The following is a 23791-nucleotide window of genomic DNA, read 5'->3' on the forward strand; positions in this document are numbered from 1 at the left end:
GGGTGTAATAAATCATTTAGTAATAATGTAGCATTTATAGTTACAGCCTACTTTTGTGGTGTTGGTACCTTGCAGGTTTAGGTAGTGCATGACACAGCTCAGTAAGCGAGAGTTTCATATTTGGTAATACCAAAATCTAATTAAGAAAATAGTCATACTCCAACAGTCTCCTGTTTTTTGTAAAATGCAAGTGCACTATAATGTTTTTCTTGGGGTCAGTTGCTGCTTGCTTCTTAATGGAACACGGTGCTTTCATTGTCCTGGTCTGTTACTTTTATTTGGTTTCAAGTGGAAGCGTTTGGTTTTAAGAATAGTTACAGCCAAAGTTGTAAAGATCAGAATGCTGGAATAGGTGTTGCTGATACAGCCTTTAGATGTCTGTTTTCCTCTGCCACTGTACTCAGTTACGTGCATGGTTTGCCCTAGTAAAGTTATTTGATCAAGGGTCTAGCAACGTTCATGTTAATACTATTTCTGAACGTCCTTCATCTCATCCAGTAGCCTATCCAATAGATATGCAGTAGAAATAACATGTTGCCAAATCTTACAGTAACTGCTTCAATGACAATACAGTCAGTATTTTTACCAGACTTTTAGGGTTTACACTAAGTATTCCTGACATTTACTTTCACGTGGGCTGATTTTCATCTTTCAGTGGTACATTCATATCACCAGAATCAAGCATTATGGCTCAAGTGCAGCCAAGTTTTCATCGTTGTAATGGATATGAGCTGTTACACGAGTCATCATAGCGTAGCAGTCAAGATTCCCATGAACGGTGGTATAGATTTGAAACAAATCCCCAGTCATGGGTAACGTATTGACATGTTGCTAATTTTCTAGGTACAGATTGCTAAAGTTATTAGGTGTTGATACTCTCATAATATTAATTAACCTAGACTCCTGTTCAACCAAATATAGGCAATCCTGATTCTCTGCAGAACCGGGCAGTGGTATTTGCACAGCACTTCAGTGGGAAGCTGTGGGAGGGCTGGAAGCAACTCGTGCTTCCATACTCGCTCCTCTCCCTGCCCAGGAGAAAAGCAAAAGCAGAGCAGAGCTCCTGTGCGCGGGAGGTCTGTGAGTCTGGGATGGGTGAGGGAGAGGGTTGGACTGGACTGGGTAGCCTGTTCTTCCAGAGGAATGGGAGAAGAAGGAGGATTGCCATCTCTCCTACCACCCTCTGAGCTGCAGGTGCCATGAAGGCAAGTACTAGGGTTCTGGCCTTCAGTAATATCAGAGCAACCAGAAAAATGAGGGTTAGAAATGGAAGAGAGATCTCTGATTACACCCAATGCCCCTTGAAATCTTAATTGCTCCGCGTCCTACACACGTCATGGTTTTGTGGTACTGGGTGATATCGTGATTGTGCCTTGGGTCAGGTATCAACGTTGTGGAAGTGGTATTACCTACAGTAAACCCTGCTGACAGTCAGGTATTACCCAAGCTTTGCAGCTATGCAGATGAGAACAGACAGGGTGCGTACGGCCAAAAACTCCGGTGGAATTTAAACTGGTAGTGTCCTACTTCAGTTTTACAACATGGCTGAATAGAGATATGTACATACATACACACAGAGCTTTTATTTCACATGCTATGTAATTGTAAAGAATATGACTGGAAAGCTTTTGTCTCGAATCACTGCTGTCCTTTGGTTTGGACTGAAAGCCAAGAGTGATGCCTCACAGTAGGCAGCCTTCCCACCCACTTGGAGGGTGTGGAGTGGGGTTTGTGTGTGCGGCTACTCCGGTGAGAATGAGCTGGTGTCCTGTGCCAGTGTCTGTCCCGTTACTTATCCCTGGGCAGTCAGTTCAGCTCAACTACAGAAATGGCTTTTTTTTTTTTTTTAAACCAGCTGTTGAAGAGGTAAAAGTAAACAAAAGTATTTTTCATTTGCTGTGATGAACCCCGGTAGAATTGTTTGAGGCAAGCACTGCTAACAGGTTTTTAGATGCCACTTAAACAATGCCTGATCTGGTTTTAATCTGACATATAGAATATACCTATGTGAGTGTGCTTGTGGATGAATGAACAGAATCCTTGCAGATAAGCTATTATCTCCTTCAGCCATCTCAATTTACCTTGTAGAGACTGTGTCTGATTATGCAAGGTACTGTGCTTCTCCTGCGAAGTGGTGAGTGCCCCCAACTCTTGTGGAAGATGCTCAGCATATCTCTGGAGGTCAGTGCTCTTTAAGATGGGGCACTTCACCAAGATAAAGTTAAAATGGAATTAAAAAGCAAAGGACAGAATTAGCATTGGTATCATTTATATGATAGAATCTAGAGACACAAGCAGCATGTTAGATCATCATGCTGGGGGTCGTTGTGAAGACTTCTTATACTCTCTGCAATGGTTGTATAATTACAAATATATATACACAAATATATAGTCGTATACATATATAGTATGTTTACGTGTATATGCATGTATATATAGTACATAGAAGATTATATGTACAAATATATATATATATTTGTATAGTCCAAATATACAAAATATAGTAAAGGAAGTACTTCAGTTCCAAAATGGAAAAATGAGCAACAAAGATATTAAAATACTGCTATGAGGCTTTAACCAGAAGTTTGTGGTAAGGCTGGAAATCAAACCCAAGAACAGAGAAAGAGTTCAGTTTTCCTCAGTTCCATATTCTGTTTTCTTTCCCTGGTTGCTATGTCCAGTGTCACTCAAAGATATTAGAGCCTAAAAATAATTAAAATAACTAGTTTAATGAGAATTTCCTTTTATAATTTTTCTTTCATTAACCTTGACTAGTTTCACTTTCGATTTCAGCAATTTCTACACAATCACATGTTGATTCTTGTTCAGTACTACAAGACAGCAGTGGTGTTTCACTATAAACTCTGTAAAGAAAGGCACATTTTTTCTTAGCAAAAAGTTTTGCTAAAATTTAACATATATGGAAACTTATCTGTGATTAAAGGTTAGGCTCCTGTTATATTGTCAAACCTGGCGTTGGCTCCTCTTTAAGATCTGTTAAGACTGTCTTAGGATCAAAACTGGTGAAATAATTCCAAATAAGAGTACCTCTGTAAAATTCAGATGAATTAGGATATTTCTGAAGGGGGCTATGATATCAATGTATTGATTGTTCAGATTTCTGACAGATTTCTGCAGATGTCAATTTACCGAGGATACTTTTGTGTAGAGCGTATTTTAGCTTTTTTAATTGTTCATTAATTTTATAAACATTTGCTGTCATCAAACCTAAATTTGGGGCAGGTATGACATGACAGCCAGCAGACAGGAGCAACTTTTTTCTCGGATGACTTTGTCTAGATCCTTCATGTAACATGAAGTTTAATAGCCTGTTATCAACTCTGTGTCTTTTGCTGTCTTCCCTCCAAAATCTTGAAATTAAAATGTTGGTTTTCTAATCTGCTTTTTATTTAAGTACTTCTGCATTCTGAAGTACTTTTGCTTTTAAAATAACTCTCCTCATTTTTTATAATATATTCTTCAGTTCTTTAAAATATCACTGATTTTAGGATTTTTTTTTCTTCTTCTTTTCTTTTTTTTTTTTTTTTCTTTCTCTTCTCATTTCACATGCCTGATTCCACCTGCCAGGTGTTTAGTTGTGGTAGGATCGAAAATGGGCTGTGCCTGTGTCTGCTCCTGTACTTGGGCATCTGCAGAAGCCGGCGGTGCTGCGAGGCCAGCAGAGGGAGCAGTGAATAATGTGATTTTTGCAAGGGCAGGGCCTGACTCCCATTCACGTAAACTTGAAACAAGTCAGGAGTTACCTCTGCAAAAATGAATGGAGCTTCTAGTAAAACTAGAGCAAGGGAGGGATTGAGCCTACTCCATGAGTCAGCTTTTAAAGAGATTTTCTTCTGTGGCAGGAATAGCCTGTTTTAAAATTATTATTTATTAGAAACAGGATTTGATTTTGGTGGGTGGTGCCAAAGCAGCAGTCCTGTGGTGTATTTAGGTCAAGCGTTAGGCAAATATTAGGTCAAATGTCAAATAACTCAACATCACAGTGTGGATGATGGCGAGCTTCATATTGGAAGAAGCCGCATTATGCATGTCAAAGAATTTTACTGGGAGATTCCACATGGATCCTGTAGTTTCTGGTTGAGCTACAGCAGATCTCATTTTCACCCATTCCCTTCAATCTTTATTTTTGGCACCTCATGTAGAAGAAAACAAAAAATACGTAATTTTTTGTGTCAGGGAGGGTGGACGGTTTTCAGTTCTCATTTGACGTGTTCGAGTGCACATCTGCACGCTGACCATGCTGAATCCTGAGGCTGGTCTATCATGTGCCTATATATGTCACATTTCTGTAACACTTTGGAATAAAATGGAGCTTTATATTGTGAATTCAAATCTGGGAGTGGGGATGCTGGAAGGTGTTGGTTTTTTGGGGTTTTTTTTGTGGTTTTTGTTTGTTTTTTTTTTTTTTTTTTTAGGGCCAGATAGGTAATTTAAATGTGTAAGAAAAAGAAAACATTCATCATGGCTGTAGGAATCCCTAAACACCCCAACTGTTTTTATCCTATCATTGCTTTAGCGAATTGGGAACCTCTCATGCAAATGGGGAGAAAATTTATTTTTTACCAGCTCTAGCTTTACTTATACCAAAACAAATACTTCTTTCTGCTGAGCCTTCTCTTTTGGACTTCTTATCCAGCAAAGTACCTAAGTATTGGCCTAAATTTAAGTAGGTGTTTATTCATCAGCTAAGCCTGCAGCTTACAGATGAGTCCATCAATGCTACTGAATCAGAACAGTAGGCTCCAATTCTCTGCTAATCTTGCCTTCAGATTGTTCACAGCGGGACATGGCACCACAGGCAAGAACTGCTGCTCTATGGCACTTGCACATCCAGCTATGACTTGGGTTAGAAAAGGTGACTTTCTGTCATCAAGAGAAAACTCATCAGCTCCTTGTAAATCAGCTGCTTCTTTTCTCACACATATTTAACCAGGCTCTATCCCATCTCATCCACCACCTTTAAATTCTTCCTACAATGGGGACCTTTGCTGGTCCAAATCTCTGGCCAGGTAATGTTTGCTTTCCTGTACTTAGGTGGCACTAAGAATACCAGGGAGCCTGTCCCTTTCTACATTCACTGGCACTGACATCTCGATGTCACGATGTGCAAGTCCTGCAGTGAAATATCTTTGTCCCATTGCCAGTCTGCAGTAGAGGTGCCAACCTCTGCATTTAATGTCCCGCCCCACTATCAGGCACTGGCATCGCCTGTACCCCATACAGGACTGCACAGCTCCAGGGACAATGGAATATCTTTTTCTCTCAGCTTCTCAGTGTGTAAAGTAGAGGTGCTGAAACATTGATCTCATTTGTCTGTCTCAGAGAAGTGCCTAAAAGATAACTAATAAATCTTTTTAGAGAGTTTGGGAGGGGTAGGGGAGACCTTTAAATAAAGAGGAATGTAGGAGTACAGTATGCCACTTGCCAAGCCCTCAAAGTGCCAGTATTAAACATTTCGGCCATCAACACGAAGCTTTGCGAAACTGGCATGAAAGTGTACCAACTGTGGTGCAAAACCTGGGCTTCTGTGTACCAGGATGGTGATGAAAAACAAGTAATTTGTTACACACCCATGTAAACAAATAAAGACACTCACCATAGGTGAACTGTTGAGCCATTTTTTGCAAGGTTGGCTGTGCAGTGTAAATACTAGGAAGATATCTCAAGGTTTGCACAGTGTAACTCTTCTTGCTTCATTTTGGCCACAGATGAGCTGGCCTTCTGTACGTCATGGCTGCTGGGGCTGTGATAACTTCTCCTTCGAGTCATGCACTCTTCTTGCTGGGTATTGTTGCGTGTGATAAGCTGCAAATTCTTAGACTAATTCAGCTCAGTAGGTTCAAGGATGTGGGCGAGTATGTATTTTCCCAAACAGGGTTTCATGATTTTGCAGGTATGGAAATAAAACACGCTCATTTCTAGAAAAGCAAATAATATTCTATAAATAGCCTAGTCAAGAAAACAAAAACATTGTTTCTGATGTTTAGCTCTGCAGTCATGCTGTTAGAGGATTAACTCTGTGTAAATAGTTTCTCTTTCAATTGTGGGATCTGGAACAGGTCACTACAAGTATTTTGTATGTAGAGTTTTACCAGGAGAAGTGTGTTGGTTAGCTAAGACTGCCCGTATGAATCACTTGGGATTACTCCTGGTTCTTGTGTGGCTGAGCCTGTTTGCATAATTAGAAGAAAGCTACGTGAAGAAGCCACTGGGCTTTGGAACCTCTCCGGGTTTTGATCAAAAGCCCATTGAAGCCAGAACCCTCTGGCTCTAGTCATCAAGCGAAGGCAGAAGTAGCAACTGAAGGAGATAAGGCAATTTTGGAAACTTAAATCTCTATCTTTCTGAGTTCTCTGGGAACATCGGCTGCATGTGCAGTGACCCAGACACAAGGCTGTTGTAATTTCAGAAGCAGTGCAGCCACTTAGGGTGATTTTTCCACTGGTGTGTAGTCTCAGCTGTATTTAGTATATTTGTGAAAATAGAGTTATGATGACTTTGGAGCCAGGCCATTTTGAAAAATGCTCTGGTCACTACAGCAGGGCATTAAATTGAAGGCATGAGTTGTGCTGATGAACTCAGAGCCTCTACAGTGTGACTGCAGGTCATTTCTTGGGGCTTATTCTGCAAGACCTGAGGAACGCTTGGAGGGCTCGGACAGCTGAGAGGGCATTGGCTTGAAATACCTGGGCTGCCTGAGAGGGAGCTTAGTTGTGGTGCTGCCACCCTTTATGTGTTTTTTCCAGCCCGTTGTTTTGCTCTTTCGCTTTTCTTGGCTCCCGTGTGTTTGACCTACATCTGGCTGCTTAGGACGCCTCTTTGGGAAGAGGTTTTTCAGCATGTGCCTCTTAAGCTGCCAAGGCCTGACTGTGAATGCTGTGTCTCTAGGAGACATATTATTCCTACCGGAGAGGTAAAATGCTGTGGGATTTATCCCCTTACTATGAAGTTTGTAAGTAACCATCAGGATTACTTACTACTGAAATAAACAGATTCAACCTTAAAAAGAGGGGAGTGCAGGTGAGCTGAGGATGAGATTCTCTTCTCAGGGAAGAAGTAGCTTTGAAAGAGTGTTTCGGCACTCCCCACATAGGTGTGGGGGGCCTAGAGGGGGTTGCCCAAGCAGTTCCCTCAAGGCTTGTCAGGAGGAAGGGGTATGGGAACCCCTGGGGATGCGCCAGGGGACAATACCTGGGGAAATGCTGGAACCCAGTGGATTCGTTTCCCCCAAGGCACCAACCATCATCTCCCAGCGAAGGGGAGGGGTGGCTGGGAAGCTCTTTGCCCTGTAGGAGTCTTGCAGCTAGAGCTGAACCTCAACAGCTTTGCTGGCAAACCTCCTGGCACTTTTCTCAGTATAGCCGGTACTGATGCCTGGAAAAGAATAAACTGCGTTGGCAAAAGGATTTTTGTGAAGCACAGGAACTGTTTAGATGCAAGTACTGGACACAAGGTCCTAGGAAATGGGTGTCTTCTATCTAATTCATTGCATCTGTTTTGTATGTTCATGTGAGTAATCCTGGGAGTCCTCTGGTAATCACATGAAAAAGGGTTTATAGGATCAAGTCCGCAGGGCTTAGTCTTGTAAGATGCCAAGCTGTCTAACCCCAGAGAAGGAAAGCACCTGAGCTTGGGCTCTAAGAACATGAGTGATCTTTTTGTAATTAATGGGACTTGTCACATGCTTAAAATTAAATCCACATGTAAAGTACTGGGTCGGACCAGACTTGCAGGTTTGGTACTCAGCATCCTGCAAGACAGAGCCCAATAAAGTCACTGGGCTATTAGATCAAGCATATAGTAGAATCTGTGCACTATTTTATAGAAGAAAATGTTAACAAAAGATGGCAAAAAGATTATGGAATGTCATTACATTCAAAATATGATTTTTAAAAAACTTTTATTCAATTTTATTGTTCTCCCGACACATATCAAATGAAATTGTTTTGTAGTATGAAATATTATAAAATTTAGAGCAGGTGCTGTTTTTCTGGTGCGTCATATAAAGGAATGAGCAATAAATGTTAATGCAAAGTCCAGTTTGAAATCTTACAAGCCAAGCTTTACAGATTGCTGAGGGTAGAATGGAGAGGGTGATGGCTTCCTCTTCCACATCCTGCACCTCCCACCACCTTCCTTGGTGGAAATCTTCAGTCTGTCATTCCCATTCTCTGGAGTAAACGTTTTACAGCCTCATAAAAATCTCATAAATCTGAGCGATATTAAGTATGTTTTTACTAGATTACAATTCATGTCAATATTCCCTGCATTTTGCATTTGATTGCCTAATAGTTAATTACAGGTATTTTATGCTTCAGGATACTGACACCATTGGTGTTTGCCATGGTGTCCAGTCCCAATAATGAACTCCTTGGGGGAAGGAGGGTCAATGCAATGTACGTTTGGAAGGGAATTAAGAATGGAATAGATGAGTATGGCTTTTCTCTGCAATGTCTTCCAGACCAGAGATTTCACTTAGGATGCACTTGGAGCATGGTTCCCCTTAAAAAAACAAGGTAATTTAGGGGCAGGACCTTAGCTGTTGTAGGCAGGTACAGTTCCATTAAAGACTACAGCGAGCAGCAATTTCCATCAGCCAAAGCTGTGGTTCTGGTTGCAGGAGAAATGATGAAAACTTTACTCCTCTTGATGGAAATGATGCACTTCTGAATGCATGTGATTGCCCTCGGGAAGTATGGGCTTGATGTCTTAGGAACACATATGGTCATGATTAATATCCTGTGCATGTCCTGTAGAGCTGTAGTGAAAATCCTTTTGTCGTTGGCCTAAAATAAACAGCATTGCATGATGGGAGTAAAAGAGAAATTTTCAAAGCTGGCTCAGTCAGTCAGAGTGCTAAAACTACATTTAAACACTTTAAACAAGTGACTCATTTCTTTGTGTTTTTGAGAGATGGTGAATGCTTTTATCTTCTCATGATTTCCTTGGTGCAGTGTCTGGGAATGACACAGTTACAGATATGTGTTACTCTGACAAACTGAGGTTCATAGTTACAGGATTTTCTGGAGTGATGCTGTATTTGTAAATGATGCTGTGGGTACATCTGCCATGTAATGCTCATTGCCTAAGTGAGGTAGCAGCACGGCAGGAGAACTGGAAGCACAGAGGCTGTATCTGTGAGCAATGTTAGAGACCAGGACAGTATCAGCAAACAAAGACACTATTAACTAAATAGAAAGGAGTCAGGATTAAGTGCTTTGTGCTGCTGAAGCTGCTATACCAGGGTTGGCACTATAAATATACTTGCCATATATTCTTTCAGGGAGCTTTCTGTTAATATCTGAATGGGCAAAATAAAAAAAAAAATAACCTCTCTCTGCTAAAGATGATGCCCCAAGTACATCTGAACTCACAGCAAGTGCTACAGATGGAACCAGAGTGCATCCAACTTTTTTGTTTTGCCTTTCAATCCTGAATCTTAATTAGTTCCCTACTGCTTTAGTACATGCACAACATTTTAATAGTCATAAGGACTTACTCCAATCCACGTTGCCATTTCCACAATTCACTCTTTCATACCAGTAGCAATTCTCCTCCTCCCCCAAGCCCCCCCGAATTTAGGAATAGCGTAAAGAAAACTAAATAGCCAAGCGTGTAGCTGTAGATTGATGAGGTTGTCACACCATTCTCTTCACCGTTTTCTTCCAACCTGCACTGTGCTCTAATAGATGGATGATTGCTGGGGGAGGGAGAGAGTTAGCAAATCCCACAGCCAGATGTTCAGGGATGGACAGAGCGACCTTCTCAAGGAACCCAGAGGAGTATAACTGTGTCCTTCTGAGGGAGAAGGACACTCAGGTGCCTCCGGCTGCCCGTGTTTATCTCTCTTTTCAAAAGGAGCACAAATGGGCTCAGCATGGCTGCAAGGATGGATGTTTCTCAGTGCATCGCGGGAAATGACCAGTCATCCGTCTCTTCACTGTGGAGTCTGCCTGCAGCCATCAATCTTGTAGCCCAGCACGGCAGCTCCTTTGGCTCAGTTTGGCTCAACGTTAGATGAACAAAGGGAAATGAAAGCTGAGCAGGGAAAAGGAGAGAAGAGCAACTATTCTCTATTTCACTTTGTTTTCCCCTTGCATGGTTATCTTTCCCTCTTCCCCACCATCATCTGTTTTCACTGTGTTTTGTAAGGTGTGGAGAGGGCCCAGAATGTACATTTTCAGGATCTAGGATTTTACAGCGTTTCTCTGTTACAAAGAGGAGAAAGGAGAGAGATGTTGAAAAGGCATAATTCCAGGCCCAGAGCTTCCATTTTTCAGACTTTTTTGGGGCAGTTTTCAGAAAAACCCTGCCATAGTTTAGCTGCAGGAGGCAAAGAGAAAGAATGTAATAGCTTTCCTCCATCTTGCTGGTTTTCTCCCTTGTTCTTCCCGATTCCTTCCTCAATGCCACTTTAGTGTTTTCAGGTGTGTACTTCATCTCTCCATTCAATGTTGCATTCAAAAAGCAATCAATAGAGCCACATGATGGGGCTTTCTGGAAAAAGGTAGGTACTGATTTCCAGAGCTGTGGTGGCATCTCCTGTGGGCAATCGCAAGCTTGCTCAAGTCAAGCCCGCTTGATGCAACGGTGCTGGGGCTGGGGCTTTGCACAAGCTGCCTCAGCTCCTCCAGCACCCGTGGTTCCTGCTGTGAAACTGGAGGTCATGCCAATATCTTCCTTGCAGTTGATACGCAGCCCATCTAAACATGCAGATAAATATATTAATTTTTTAAAATATATAATAGTAATAATAATAATTTATACAAATATATAATAAAAAACACTCAGATATGTCTGCCTGCATACTTAGCATTGAATTAACTGATTTCAGCACTGAACTCGGGTCAGTTTTTGCCTGAAATACTCAGATTTTATATACTTTGAGCCAGGCTGGAAGGAAGAGAGGTGTGTGAATTCACTACCTGCTGGACTCCCACAGCTAGTGTCTCCTTTTTTCCACAGTGAGCTGTAATGTGGTTGCTTATTCCCTTTTCCCCTAAAGTTCTTGCCTCTGGATATTGTAGCAGAACATGTTTGGCTTATTTTGTGGAAGGCTTATTTAGAGATAGCATTGTTCCCCTTAGCACTGCCCCACTGTGGTGTTTGACTGATTTATTTTAAAAAAGTCTGATTGCAATTAATTTTTAATTTTCTTGGTTGACCTCAATGATCTAAGCATCAGGACTGAAAGAGGCAGTCTCCCCTGCAGAACTGTGGTCAGAGATTTCTCTCTCCCACTTTCACTGTAGGCAAAGAACTGAGATCTCCCAGACGTTCACAAAGCTTATTAGGAGATTCAAGGTCCAACTGAGCACCAAGAAGGAGGAAGGGAACTCTGTAAAAGCAGATATTGGACACAGAGGTGTCTGAGGAATCTTTACCTGCTTTCAACATCAATGTGCCATCTGGAGTGAATAGACTTAGGCAAGATGGGGAAAATTTATACCATCATGGGTTTAAAGAGCTGCTTTGCAGTTTGTACTGAGGTTTTGTTGGTTGTTTTTTTTTTTTTACCATAAACCTAAAGCATAAACCCTCAAGGAAAACATTTGTTTAGTGAAAACCAGTTTCTCTTCCCCCACACCTTGCGTGAGCACGCTTTACAAGTGGGCACAAGACCTTTCTGAGTGGGAATATCCAGGAAATTCTTTTATATTTTCTTTACAAAATAGATAGCCTCCTTTTCCAACCTATGCATTTAGTTGTGCCGCTTTAGAAGCAATGGTCATATTTTCTGCCGCTACCCATTTTGCCTCCCTGCAAATTCTGAAAAAGACAAATCTTGTTCATGTTGTCATGAGACAGCCTACCCCAGATGGCACATCTGTGTCTTGGGATGCCCTCTGGCTGGCCTGTTGGCAGGCATTCCCGTGGCTTTGAAGGTCACCTTGTTTACACCTTGCTTTTTCCCCCCTCCCTATTCATAGTCTTGCTGAGCCTGCAGGCTGGGCTTCACCATCTGCATTTTCTCTGGTGCCATTAATCTTCCTGTTTACCATTCTGTTATTAATTCTAGAGTTCACCTTTTTGTCTAAACGCTTTATAGGCCTCTTGGAATTTCTTGCCTTTTTGTGGCAAGAGATCTGAGCATTTCAGTAGATGATTTGCTTTGTCCTTTCCCATTTCTGAAAGGATACCTACTAGCATTTCATGCCATTTTTCTATTACAAGGCTTCCCTCTTGTAATAACATTTTTCAGTTATATAGCTTCATCTGTCAGATGCATCTCACCATATGAGTAAATATTATTCTTATTCCTTGGAATTTGTGAATTGGCTACCGAAATCTGGTATCTGTGGAAACAGTCTTACTTTTTCAGTGGTTTTCTTGGCTGGAAAAAAATATGTGTTTAAACCTGGCTTTGAGAGAACCTGTAAGAACACCTCGTGTTTTTGGTGCATTTTATTTGAATACCTGAATGCCTATGAATATTAAGCAAGCCCTACCAAACCCCGGAGGATAGATGAAGACTATCTCCATTTGACAGATGATGGAAAAGCAGAGGGTACCTTTGTTAGACTTTGGCCCAAGACCACATGGTGAGACAGCAGCGATACCAAGGGCAGCGTCTAGGATGCTTGTTCCCCATCCCATCCTAAAATCATTGCCACTTCGCTGTGGCCTTTCTGTTCTTCAGTGGTTTGTGCAGGTTTGGTATTAACTGATCCAGGGATGCTGAACCAGCTCTGCTTGGCATGGCGGATGTCTTCAGACCCCGTGCCATGCGAATGTGGCCATGCTGCTTGCCAGGCCTGCCTGGGCTGCAGAGCACTGCCTTCCTGCAAGTGGGAGCTTTTCAGGTGGAGATGCAGGATCAGAACACCTGTATTCTATCTGAGCGGTGCTAATAAGCCCTGCTGCCTCCTTGCTGATGCCTTCAGAGCTGACTGGGTGTCTCTGCCTGCTCCCCAGCGCTTTAGGTTTTAGAAGGGCCTCGTTAAACGGAGTTGCCACATCCTATGGGCATGTGGAGCCAGCCAGAGCTGAGCACTGCACTCAAGCAAATAACCCCCCTCAGTCTGGAGCACGAGAAAGCGCAGAGCAGGCTCCCAAGAATGATTGCAGGACTCAGATTGGCTTTGGCAGGTTTATCAGCTCTGGCTTAGTGCCGGCTCTGCTAGGCCCGGACTGAATTAATTGGGATGCTTGTGCACTGCAGTTGAGAGATAACTGCATTACAGAGATTTATCTGTTACTAAAGGTATCCCCTCCACTGTCCTCGATAAGGAAGAGGAGAAGCTATGCAGAATCTCACAGAATTTGCAGCAAGGTTACAGCATGGCTGGTTTTACGCATGGTTTATGTATGAGTTTGCATTCAGTATGAGTGGTTTTATTCAGTGCTGTCACATATGGAAATGGCAGAGGTGATTTCGGTGGAGGTCCACTCCCTGTTACCATTTGCGGAGCGTGCAGTGTGGGGGTGGCTGGCCCCGCTCCGTGGTGTGGGGGTGACTAGTGTTTGCTGATAGCTCTCTGGTTACTGGACAATAATCAGATTCTGGTTCTTCTGATGGGTCAAAAGGCCCATCCATCTGTGTGAGTGTATCTATATGACTGCTTGCAGATAGGTAGGCCAAGTTATTCTCTTACTCTAAACGGGCCAGAAGCCCTGTCAGGCTGATGGAAAGCCCAAAGGAATAGACATTGTACTCAGGAATTTTCTCTAAATTGTAGCAGTTACCCAGCCAGCCTCTGTCCCTCGATACTGCCTACAGTGTTTCCTGATGCTGTAAAAGTCCTGGCGCGGTGTGAGCCCATCTAGAACACAAATGCAAGAGTGACCGGAACACAAATGAGTGCTAGAATAATGTTATTGAATGGAGATAATCCTTCATGATTTGAGCCCTGACGGTAGTTACCTGATCCAGCATTTAACCTAATATTGTAATTTGGCAGTCTTTGAGAAGCAGGTACAGTATATTATATGTGACAATGATTTATATCTGTGCTGAGAAATAAATCTGTAAAGAACTTCCAAGAGACAACTGACAGGAGGGCTGTTTTTTTTTTATTGAGAGATTTTATGGAGGCATTCTAGTCTGCCAAAGAAATACAGCTGCTTGTAAAGTCCACATTTTGATGATGGGTTAAGCTAAACAATACTTAACCTTATGTTTGAGGGCCTCTGCTATTTTCTGCAGCCTTATTTCTCCTTCCTGTTGGGTTGTCGCCTCCTGAGATGTATTTTAGCTAGGGCCGGATAGAAGCTTTCCATTGGATCCTGGTCTTATAATTCAAAGTGGTCCTCTGATTTTTCTGCAGTTTATCCTCAGACTGAAGAGTGAAAGTGTGCAATCCCCTCATATCATAGTTTTCTCTGCCTTCTTCCATCTCTTCACTTTCTCCCCCTGCCTCCTGCTCCTCCCCAGCCTTACCATGAGACTACCAGCTTTGCAGGAAGAGGTTCTAGGGAGACATTGGGATTTGCCAGTCACCCAATGCTCCCTAGAGCAAACCTCAGTAGTGCCTGAAATTTGCAAGAAGTGTTTACAAAAATTCATTTTGGATGATCCCATGGCTCCAGCCTGAAAAGAAGTTTTCGCTTAATGGCAGATAGTCCTCCAAACTGTTCTTTCCACACAAAATGGTTTGTTTCTGAGGAAACAAATACTTTCTTGTTTTCAAGTAATCTTGCTTCTAAACCTGTTTTATCATTCTTTTTGACTGGATTCTTGTTCTCACTGTAGCCCTGTTTACCTTGAGAGTGCAATGATATACATGAGGTTTGAGGGCGGAATTGGTGGGGGAGAGTGCAGTAGCCTTACAATCTCCAGTACAGCCATGGCTTTATTGTGTCTGGATTGGATTAAAAATAAAGTGAATTTGATGTTTACTAGTCTCTAGGGGCATTTGTTTGGCTTTATAGACTCATTGTGAGAGTCTGTGTTATCAGTAGTCTAGTCCCAGGGGAGGCCCAGGGCTGGGCTGACAGGAGGTCCTATGGACCAGGGTTGGAGAAGATTGGCAGTGTAGAACTGGCACTGACAAGTTTGCTACAGAAGGGTGCTGAATTGCAGTAGTGTTGGGAGAACAGGCCGGGACAGCAGGCACCGTGGAAGGTCAGGAGTAAAGCATGACAGCAGTAACGTGAGCATCTGCCCCTGGGATAGCAGGAGATGGTGCAGTGAAAGAAGGGTTTTGAAGATCCAGATCTGCAGGAGGAGTGAATGTCTGTGCTGCACTATGCTGGCAGAGCTTATGAAAAAAACTTGCAGAGTCCTGCCTTTAATATACCTGGTTCTGGTCACTGCTGTGAATGCATCCATTCCAAGGATGGTAACAAATCACCGTACTAGCCATGAACATAACAAGCAAGCAAGCAAACAAGCTAAGAGGAATCTGGTTGTGTGCGCACAGAAAAGCTACAAAATCCAGTTATTCACGTAAGGCATTGTCTCCTCTTTCTTTCTTAAGGGATTCCATCCCCCCTGCCCCCACCCTTTGCACTCTAACGCTATATTTGTGCCTTGGAGATGTGGAGATGAGCATATGATGGATGGATGGATGCTGCTTGTCTGGATTTTTCACCACCATTTCCCCTGGGGCACTCTGTCTGCTGGCAGAGAGCACCATCCCAAAAGATGGTATCTTTTGCAAACTCGACAGCTAACGGACAGCTTCTCTCTCTGCATATTTCCCCAAAGAAGAGCAGGCTTAATCTGGTTTTTATATGGCATATTTCATTATAATCTTTTTGACTTCCCATGTTCCCAATACGCCATCATAAATAAAACGCTGGGGGTGGGAACAGCAGAGATGCTGAGGCTTCACACTCTTGTGACACTGATAGATTCTCATTTTAAACTGTCATGGGATTTAATTGCTTGCTGAGCCACTGCACTGCACTTTCAGACATATCCTGCCACATCCTCTTAATGAGCTTAGTGGCTGCATTCGCTCAGCAGTAGTTCTGTTTGCTGTGAATTAGGTGGCTTTTTTAGACCACCTACATGATTTTAAAGAGGTAGTGGTTGTTAAGGTAATGTCCTTGGATTTATCCATCTTAAACAGCACTTCATGGACTCTTAATATATAGTTTCCTCTGGCACTTATTATGTTCCAAAAAACCAGCACCAAGAAACAAAAAGGCAAGGATCTATGTGTGCAAAGTCAGTGTTTGTCTAAGAGGGTTTTTGGAAGCTGGATTGCTTTGGTTTGCATAGTAGCTGTCTCTGGCGTGATAGATCATGCTGGAACTCACCCAATAAGTATCTCTGTTCCCAATTAGAACTGGAAATGGAGCTGCTTACGAGTGCAGAGATGATGGCTTGGGTGGCAGCTGCTACTGTGGAGATGGAAATGATCCATTGTAAAACAAATACATTGCACTGTATAGAAAAAGGGATGGTTGTTTTTAATTTATGTTTCAAAGAGACACAGAAAAGTTGCTTAGCTCCCCATGCGTTGGAAACCAAGTGTGGCATATTTAAGGACAGGAATTTGCAGCTATTTTGGTGACGCAAAACTTGAAAAAGCCCACCATTTTGTAGGATTTGTGAAAATGTGCTTCTTTTGGAGGCAGCAGTTCAATAGAAAACAGATACAGGAATGATGCTGGCATGGGTGCTCGCTCAGATTTTACTACCGTGGTCAAAGGACCTTGATAAATAGAGAGGTTGCTGCACTGAGCTGGTAAGCAGAAAGAACCATGTTAGTTTAATCACTATGAAAGGGACTCTGCCAAGTTAAGAAACATAAATTTTAATTATATGCACACACACATATTTGAATTATAATATATGCACAATATTTAGCTGTGACACCAATAATACCGTGGTCTATTAAAGCACAAAGAAGTCTTAAATAACATTTTATTTTTCATTGATGTTTTTTGGTGATTTGACACTTCCATTTTGTATGGTTCTGACTGTTCCCTGTGTCTCCTACGCTAACCAGGTGCTATTGCATTTGCAACACTAATCAAAAGGAAATTTATCTACAAGCCTTCTTAAAACTATTATATAAAAGAGTAAGCTTTTAGTTATAGTGCTTTTACTAGTAGTTATTACTTCTAATAAAGATTATGTTCTCTGAAATTGCAATGTTTAAAGAAGAGCTTGTGATACAAACTAGGAGTTGCAATAGAAAGAATTTAGAACAATTAGTGAGTAGCAAATGTTATTACCTATATTTAAAAAGGATTTGGATGTGATTCAAGGATTTAAAGACCCATAAATTCTACATGAAGTTTGAGAAATTGATTGAAAAGGTAATTAGGTATAAGCAGTAAAGCACATGGGAAATGATGATATAGGAGGTTCTAACTGACTACTTTTTTTATTTCCTACCGAGGAAAAGCACATCTCACTACTTTCTTAAAATTCTCGACATGATGTGTAAAGGACTAATAGATAAGGTGGTTGACAATTTGCTTAGACTTTCTGAAGACCTTTGGTATGTAATAGACCTCCAAAGAGAAACAAAGCATTGTCTTTGATCAAAACTTTTAGAATAAAAGATGAAACAAAGAACAAACTGAGACGAAGAACTTTCATTATGGAAAAAGGCTAACAGCTGGTGTGTCAGGGCTTGGTGTTTGGTCCAGTGTGGTGTAATATAGTAATGAACAAGCTGGAGAGAGGGAGTACCTTGTAAATTAGAAAGATTTGCACATAGTACAAAGTTATTTAGAGCCATCGAGGTCAGGGAGGTCTGTGCGAATCTCCTTGGGTAGATTGGAATGTGCTTGGTGAACAGGATGGACATTGTCACCCGTGTGTTGAAAGTATTACTTATGGAAAGTTCTCGTTCCTGTTACAGTGTCCCTAATTCTGCTTCGTATGCAGCTTGGGCACTGCACGACACTGCCTGAGGGGTAATATAAACAATATTGTAATGCATTTGTTTAAATGGGGGGATGTGGCTTCATCTGAATATACCAGGTGCAGTATTGGTCCATCTTGGGAAGATTATTGAAGAATAAGAGGGAGTTCAGAGAGATCTGACAGGACAAAGCCATATGGAAAACTTCCCACAGCAGAGCAATAGAAAAGATTGTGACTGTCTTCAAAAGGAGAGGAATAAAAAGAAATGACAAAAAACTGGTCAGGAACTTCTGTTTTCCCTGTCTCATAGCAAGAACAAGGGGCAAGCAATAAAGTGAACCACTTCTTCCTTCAAACCATAGTTTAACTGTTGAACTCAGGTGGGAAAGAATTGAGGGCAAAAGCATACCAAAATTCAGAAAGGGCTGGTCAATTCTGTGCATTTCCAGAAGAGCCAGATTTGGGATAAGTGGAAGCTATACTGCATTTATCCCTCAGGACTGGCCTGTTAGAGATCAGGGTGAAATCTAGTAGTAGGGTCGATTATTTTCTTTGCATTTCTCTCCTGACACTCATACCTTTTTCTGCAGCATCTGTTCTGATGGCATAGTATAGCACAACAAATATCAAAGCAAACAGAGGCAAGGCTGGGGTTACAGCTTAATTTCTCAAGCCTGAAAGACTTTCTTTGGCCTTGTTTGAAGCTTCTGACGTTGGCTGGTGCCTCTATAAGCAGAACAGTGGGTGAAATGGACACCGCTTTGCTTCCGTGCAGCAGTTCCCGTGGTTTGGGTAAAGCCTTGACCTTTCACATGAAGACTACTTTTCAGGCATTGAGTTGGCTTCTCAGTTTTCTGTAGGCTACAGGCATAAGAGAAAAAATGAGAAAAATATACTTTTCTAGCTTTTGTGGGAAAATCTTGGAGAGTTAAATAGGAAAGAGTAAATTAGGGATTTAGTGAAATGAATTGAATGATCCCTAGTAGTGCTTAACTATTTCTTTATGTTAACTGAACCATCATTTAGATACTTGAGGATTTAGATCTCTGAGGATTCAAAAAGTGGTATGGAAACATAATTTCCTGTCTTCATTACTGTATCCTTTACAGACTAGCCATCTTCCAGGAAGGACTGAGTTCATTACAAAGATTAAATTCCTTACTAAGAGTTTGTCTTTGGACCTCTGTAGGTTTTTATACTGTAAACTTTACGTTCCAGATAAGATAGCGTCTGCCATTTCCCACTTTCTAGAGCTTCTTAGGAATGAAAACGGACTCCTAGAAACTACCAGTTGGAGAAGAAAATGAGCTGAGTAGCAGTAAGCTTAGCAGGCAGATGGGAGGCAGCTGCCCTGAGTTTCTTTTCACTGGATTTCCTGCTTGCTAAGCTTACTTCTCGGTGACTTAATCTCCCCATCAGTAAACTGGGAATAAAAGTATTACCTCACACTGCCTTGTCAGTGGGATGTTAAATTTAATAATTAAAATATTCTCTGAGAGTTTTGGATAAAAAGTCTCCTGGGGTGTTGCGGGTGGGAAGTAGCAGCACCACACGAACCAAACGTGCCTATTAAAGACAGCTGCCAGTTTCTGACCTTAAAGCCTACCTTTCCCTCTGACTTAATGTTCAATATCTCTGGAACAAACAGGAAGTAGTTTTACTTTCATATATATGTTTTACTTATCCCTCACCCCCTTCCTTGCTCGTTCCCTTTTCCTAATGTATTCCTTTGCTGAGTGTATCGGTATCCAGAGACAGACTAGCCTGTCACAGTGAAGACATGTTTGTTTCCGATGCCCTTGAGCTTGCTTGAAGCTTCTTCTCCTGCTGAATGTATGATGACCCCTTGGGTTTTGCAGTCCCACAAGGTTCTAAATACAAAGCAAATGCCCTTTTGCACCTAAGCACAGGACTTTGAAACCAAGCCAAGCCCACAGCCAGAGACGATTATGGAGGTTCCTTAGTGACTTCAGATTCAAGTGTTGGGATTTGCACATAAATCAAGTCTAAAATCCCTTCTTTCTATTGAAATGTCTGGATTGAGCATCCAGAGGGAGATACTAGGAGTTCAAACAGGGAAATTCAATCTGTATGATTCTCTGTTGACTTCTCTGTCCTTTTTATAGCTCAAGTAAGGGAGAAGTTGGGGAAGGTGGCATAATGGGGTGTGTGTGCAGAGCTTAATGCAGAAAACAGAGGCCTGGTTGAATAGACCTCCTTGTGATGAGAAGGGGGATCAATTCACTGTTGACCCCATCCCATTGTGTGGGTTGTCCTGGGAGTTTCCTTTGAAAATCCCAGTGGTTTGGTTTTTCTGCATGGTTTATACTCAGCCTTTCCCTCCATGAATAGAATAGCTTTTGCTGGAATTTTTGCTGGTTTTTCTGTGGTTATTGGCTGAGCAATGCTCTCTCACTTCAGAAGACTTGAGCAAGCATGTTGTGGAAGCGCTGATCAGGGACCCTGAATCATTTGCTGGCTTAGAGTTTTTCATATATAGAACAAACATATTGCTGGGACGCAATTGCCCCCAAGAAACAGATTATACTTTACTGTCCCAGGTGGAAGTGTTCATTCATTATTTGGATTGCAGGAGTGATCTGGGGCTTTACAAACACATGAATTTCTGCCGTGCAGAGTTTACAGCTCATGGTGATAGAAAGGCAGGGAGCTTCAGGCAAATTGGGGAACACAACACAGTCCTAAAAGATAAGAAGTGGACAGAACTATGAAATAAGGACATCAGATGCTGATTTGTGAGCATCGGTCGTGTACCGATTACTTTATAAAGATGTTGGCCTAGAGGAAGCAATCAGTTTTAGAAGGGAGGGAGTACTTGAGAAATCCATACCCGGCATTGTCAGGTAAAAGAGATGTTCAGGATGTCTCTCTGCCATAGGGTTGCTCTGAATGAGCTCCTGCACTAGTGGGGTAAAGGCCAGGATCTACAAGGAGAACTGAATTTTCCCCTAGGTTTATTTTAACATCTTGGTAAAATTTACATGCAGTATTTGCCGCCTGCTGCACAGCCTCATAATCTAGTGGCAGCATTTGGAAGGAGAATAAATCTCTGTTCCTTCAATTGTAGGGCAAGTTGCATCAAGCTTCCTCATAAACCCACACTGTCTCTTGGAGTCCCGTGCCCCAGGCCTGCCCCAGGCCAGCCTTCGGCTCTTCCAGCAGTGGCTGGTGGTCATCCTGCTCTGTGGGCTGGATTCTGCACTTATAGCTATGCTGATTGGTGCTTCTTCATCAATGTAGGCCCATTTAGAACAAACTGAAGATTTTATCTAGTCAATATTAAGTGAAAATTCAAGACACATCCCTTTGTTTTTTTCAGTTTAGGTTCTCAGCATTGCCCCCCCCCACCCCAAGCTTACCACTTCCCCATGTGTGAAACATGCCCTGGTATAGGAGAATGCTGCTTGAAGCTGTGCTGTATAAACTGTGCCAGATGCTAAATTGCATTAAACTACTTCTCTGCTTCAGGAGATCCGTTCTTCATATTTGTTATTTCAGTATCTTAGAAAGCCCTGGTTTTGTTCTTTATTTGAAGTATATGAAGCTTACATAAAGGAAAAGGATTTTTTCCCCATTTATTTCCTCCTGATATAATATATCTAGCCTTTTTCTTCCTGTAAGCAAACACAGCAATTGAAAAGATTTCAGGATTTCAGTAAGATAGAAATTAAACCTATGTGGGGATCCTTAGCAGTTAGAAGAACTTGAAGAACTCTCCTTCAAGATAGAAATAAGCTTGAAAGTCTGTCAGTCTTCTGCTTGTCATCTCTGTCCTTCTGCTGGTTAGATGTCTGGGGGAGACACATGTAGTCAGTGTGTTTTGTTTTTCAGAAGTTGATCTGCCTCTGAAAAAAGATGGGTTTACATCAGAAAGTACAACTCTGGAAGCCTTGCTGCGTGGAGAGGGAATAGAGAAAAAAGCGGACACTAAAGAGGAAGACACTATACAAGAAATCCAGGTAAAGGAGAGCCCCATGCCCTGACAGCAGGGCTGGATTTTACAGTTTATCTCTAAGCCTAGCAGATTCTGTCCTGTGGCAGAACAGTGCATCTGTTGATAGTTGTGTCATTCTACTGTCAAAATGTTATCAAACCATTGTGCTACACTGTGATGCTCAAAATGAACTTGGGATCTCGCACACTTTTCTTGTCACAAGAATCTCAGTCGTTTGGCTGTGTTCTGCACAGCTCCTGTGTTGGAATTTGTTTTGCAGCACTATGAGGCGATTGCATATAAAAATGACAAGCAGAGATGGGTCCCGACGATAAACTGAATTTTAGTGACTCATATTTAAAGTGAATTTGGATGTGGATTTGAAGTTGGATTCACAGCTGCCGACTGTAGACAAATATGCATCATTGCCTTGCCTGTTTTTTCTTATACTGAAAAGCATTCAGTAATTATACAAGCAAAATAAAGAAATAAAAATATTCTAATGTTTATTACCTCAGTTATTATTAGTGATGCAGGTATGAGAAATACTGCCTTTTCACATACATTATGTTTTGAAAGTTATTTGTCAAGATTCCATTTCATCCTTTAATAATTAAAAGTAGAAACACATTTGTAGGCCTGTCATAGAAGGAGTTCAGCTAATATAAAGGGTTCTTATATACTGGCATGTAACTTTATAAAGAATCTTAAATCACTAGGAAAGCAGACCTCTCCTGGGGGAGCAGCAGTACATCTCTGATGATGTAAAAACCCATTGTGCTATGAGTCTATTAGTGATTTTTAGCAGGAGCCATTGGCGATGTGTGAAACTTGGTAATCCTGGCTGAGATACAACATGTTGCATCTAAACCTAAAACTAGGAAAAATTTGAATGGGCAGCCCCATGCCAAATGCAACAAGAGCATGGGCATCAAATCTATACACCTGGAGCTCAGTCCTACTGGTCTATTTGCTAGAAATTTCACACACGTAAGGGCAGCAAAATTAGGTCTCCCATTCCCAGTTATACAGGTAAAGGAGCACCATCAAAGATGAAGTGTCCCTTGCTCATGGAGTGGGGAAAAGCTCAGCATGAGGCCCCTCTGTATTCCCTTTTTCAGTAGTGTATCTGGGTCTATTAAGCTGAGAGCCCTAAAGCTTTGTTTATAGCTGCTTCCAAGGTCCCAATAAGTCATGGTGCAGTATCCTTATGAGATCAGCAAGTGCCTTTGGATGTTACTGTGTGATCTGAGCTTCCAAATTATCCCCAGCAGCAGTCCAAGGAAAGAGACTTCAGAGACGGTGGAACTGGCACAAGCCTGAGCATTGCAGAGCAGGAAGGGGGTGCAAAAATATACAAAAAGTTTTCAACTAAAGTGCTATAGCTGTAACCTGTCATCTGGATGCAAGTTTCATCAGAAGAGATGCAAAACGCATAGAATCATAGAATCATAGAATGGTTAGAGTTGGTAGGGACCTTAAAGATCATCAAGTTCCAATCCCCCTGCCATGGGCAGGGACACCTCCACTAGAGCAGGTTGCTCAAAGCCCCATCCAGCCTGGCCTTAAACACTTCCAGGGATGGGGCATCCACAACTTTCCTGGGCAACCTGTTCCAGTGCTTCACCACCCTCACAGTAAAGAATTTCTTCCTGACATCTAATCTAAATCTCCCCTCCTCCAATTTAAAACCATTATCCCTTGTCCTGTCACTACATCTCCTGACAAAGAGTCCCTCTCTGGCTCTCCTGTAGGCAACAGCATGTCTTGCTGTTGTTTCTGATGCAAGCACAGCTTATCTGCATTCAGTCCATACAAAACCGATTGCCAAAGACTTTACAAGCAGCCAGCTTTCAGTGTGTGCTTCAGCACCTGGCAGCCAGGCTGTACCAGATCAAAACCATCATCAGTGCCAGTCATCCATGTGATAAATAAGAGAATGCAAATTCCTCTTTTGTTCCTTTGCGTGCTTTTCTGTGCCATGACTCGAAAGGGCCCGGCCTCAGTGGCGGTGAGAGCGAGCAGGTGGGATAAACATAGTTGTA

At 42.0% G+C, this 23791-nt stretch overlaps 1 protein-coding gene across 5 annotated transcripts in view; it reads left to right on the plus strand.

The window, feature by feature from the left end:
- Window positions 1–23791, plus strand: part of DPF3 (double PHD fingers 3) — a 94896-nt gene that overhangs the window by 7783 nt on the left and 63322 nt on the right. For 3 of the 5 annotated variants that reach the window (XM_074148734.1, XM_074148733.1, XM_074148730.1), the window contains exon 3: window positions 21644–21771. In XM_074148734.1, the coding sequence (XP_074004835.1) occupies window positions 21644–21771 (128 nt within the window). Of the gene's footprint in view, window positions 1–18900; window positions 19003–21612; window positions 21789–23791 lie in introns of all 5 variants that reach the window. The other 2 variants (XM_074148731.1, XM_074148732.1) reach the window with 2 other exon arrangements.

Source organism: Numenius arquata, chromosome 6, assembly GCF_964106895.1.
Source record: "Numenius arquata chromosome 6, bNumArq3.hap1.1, whole genome shotgun sequence".
NCBI lineage: Eukaryota > Metazoa > Chordata > Aves > Charadriiformes > Scolopacidae > Numenius > Numenius arquata.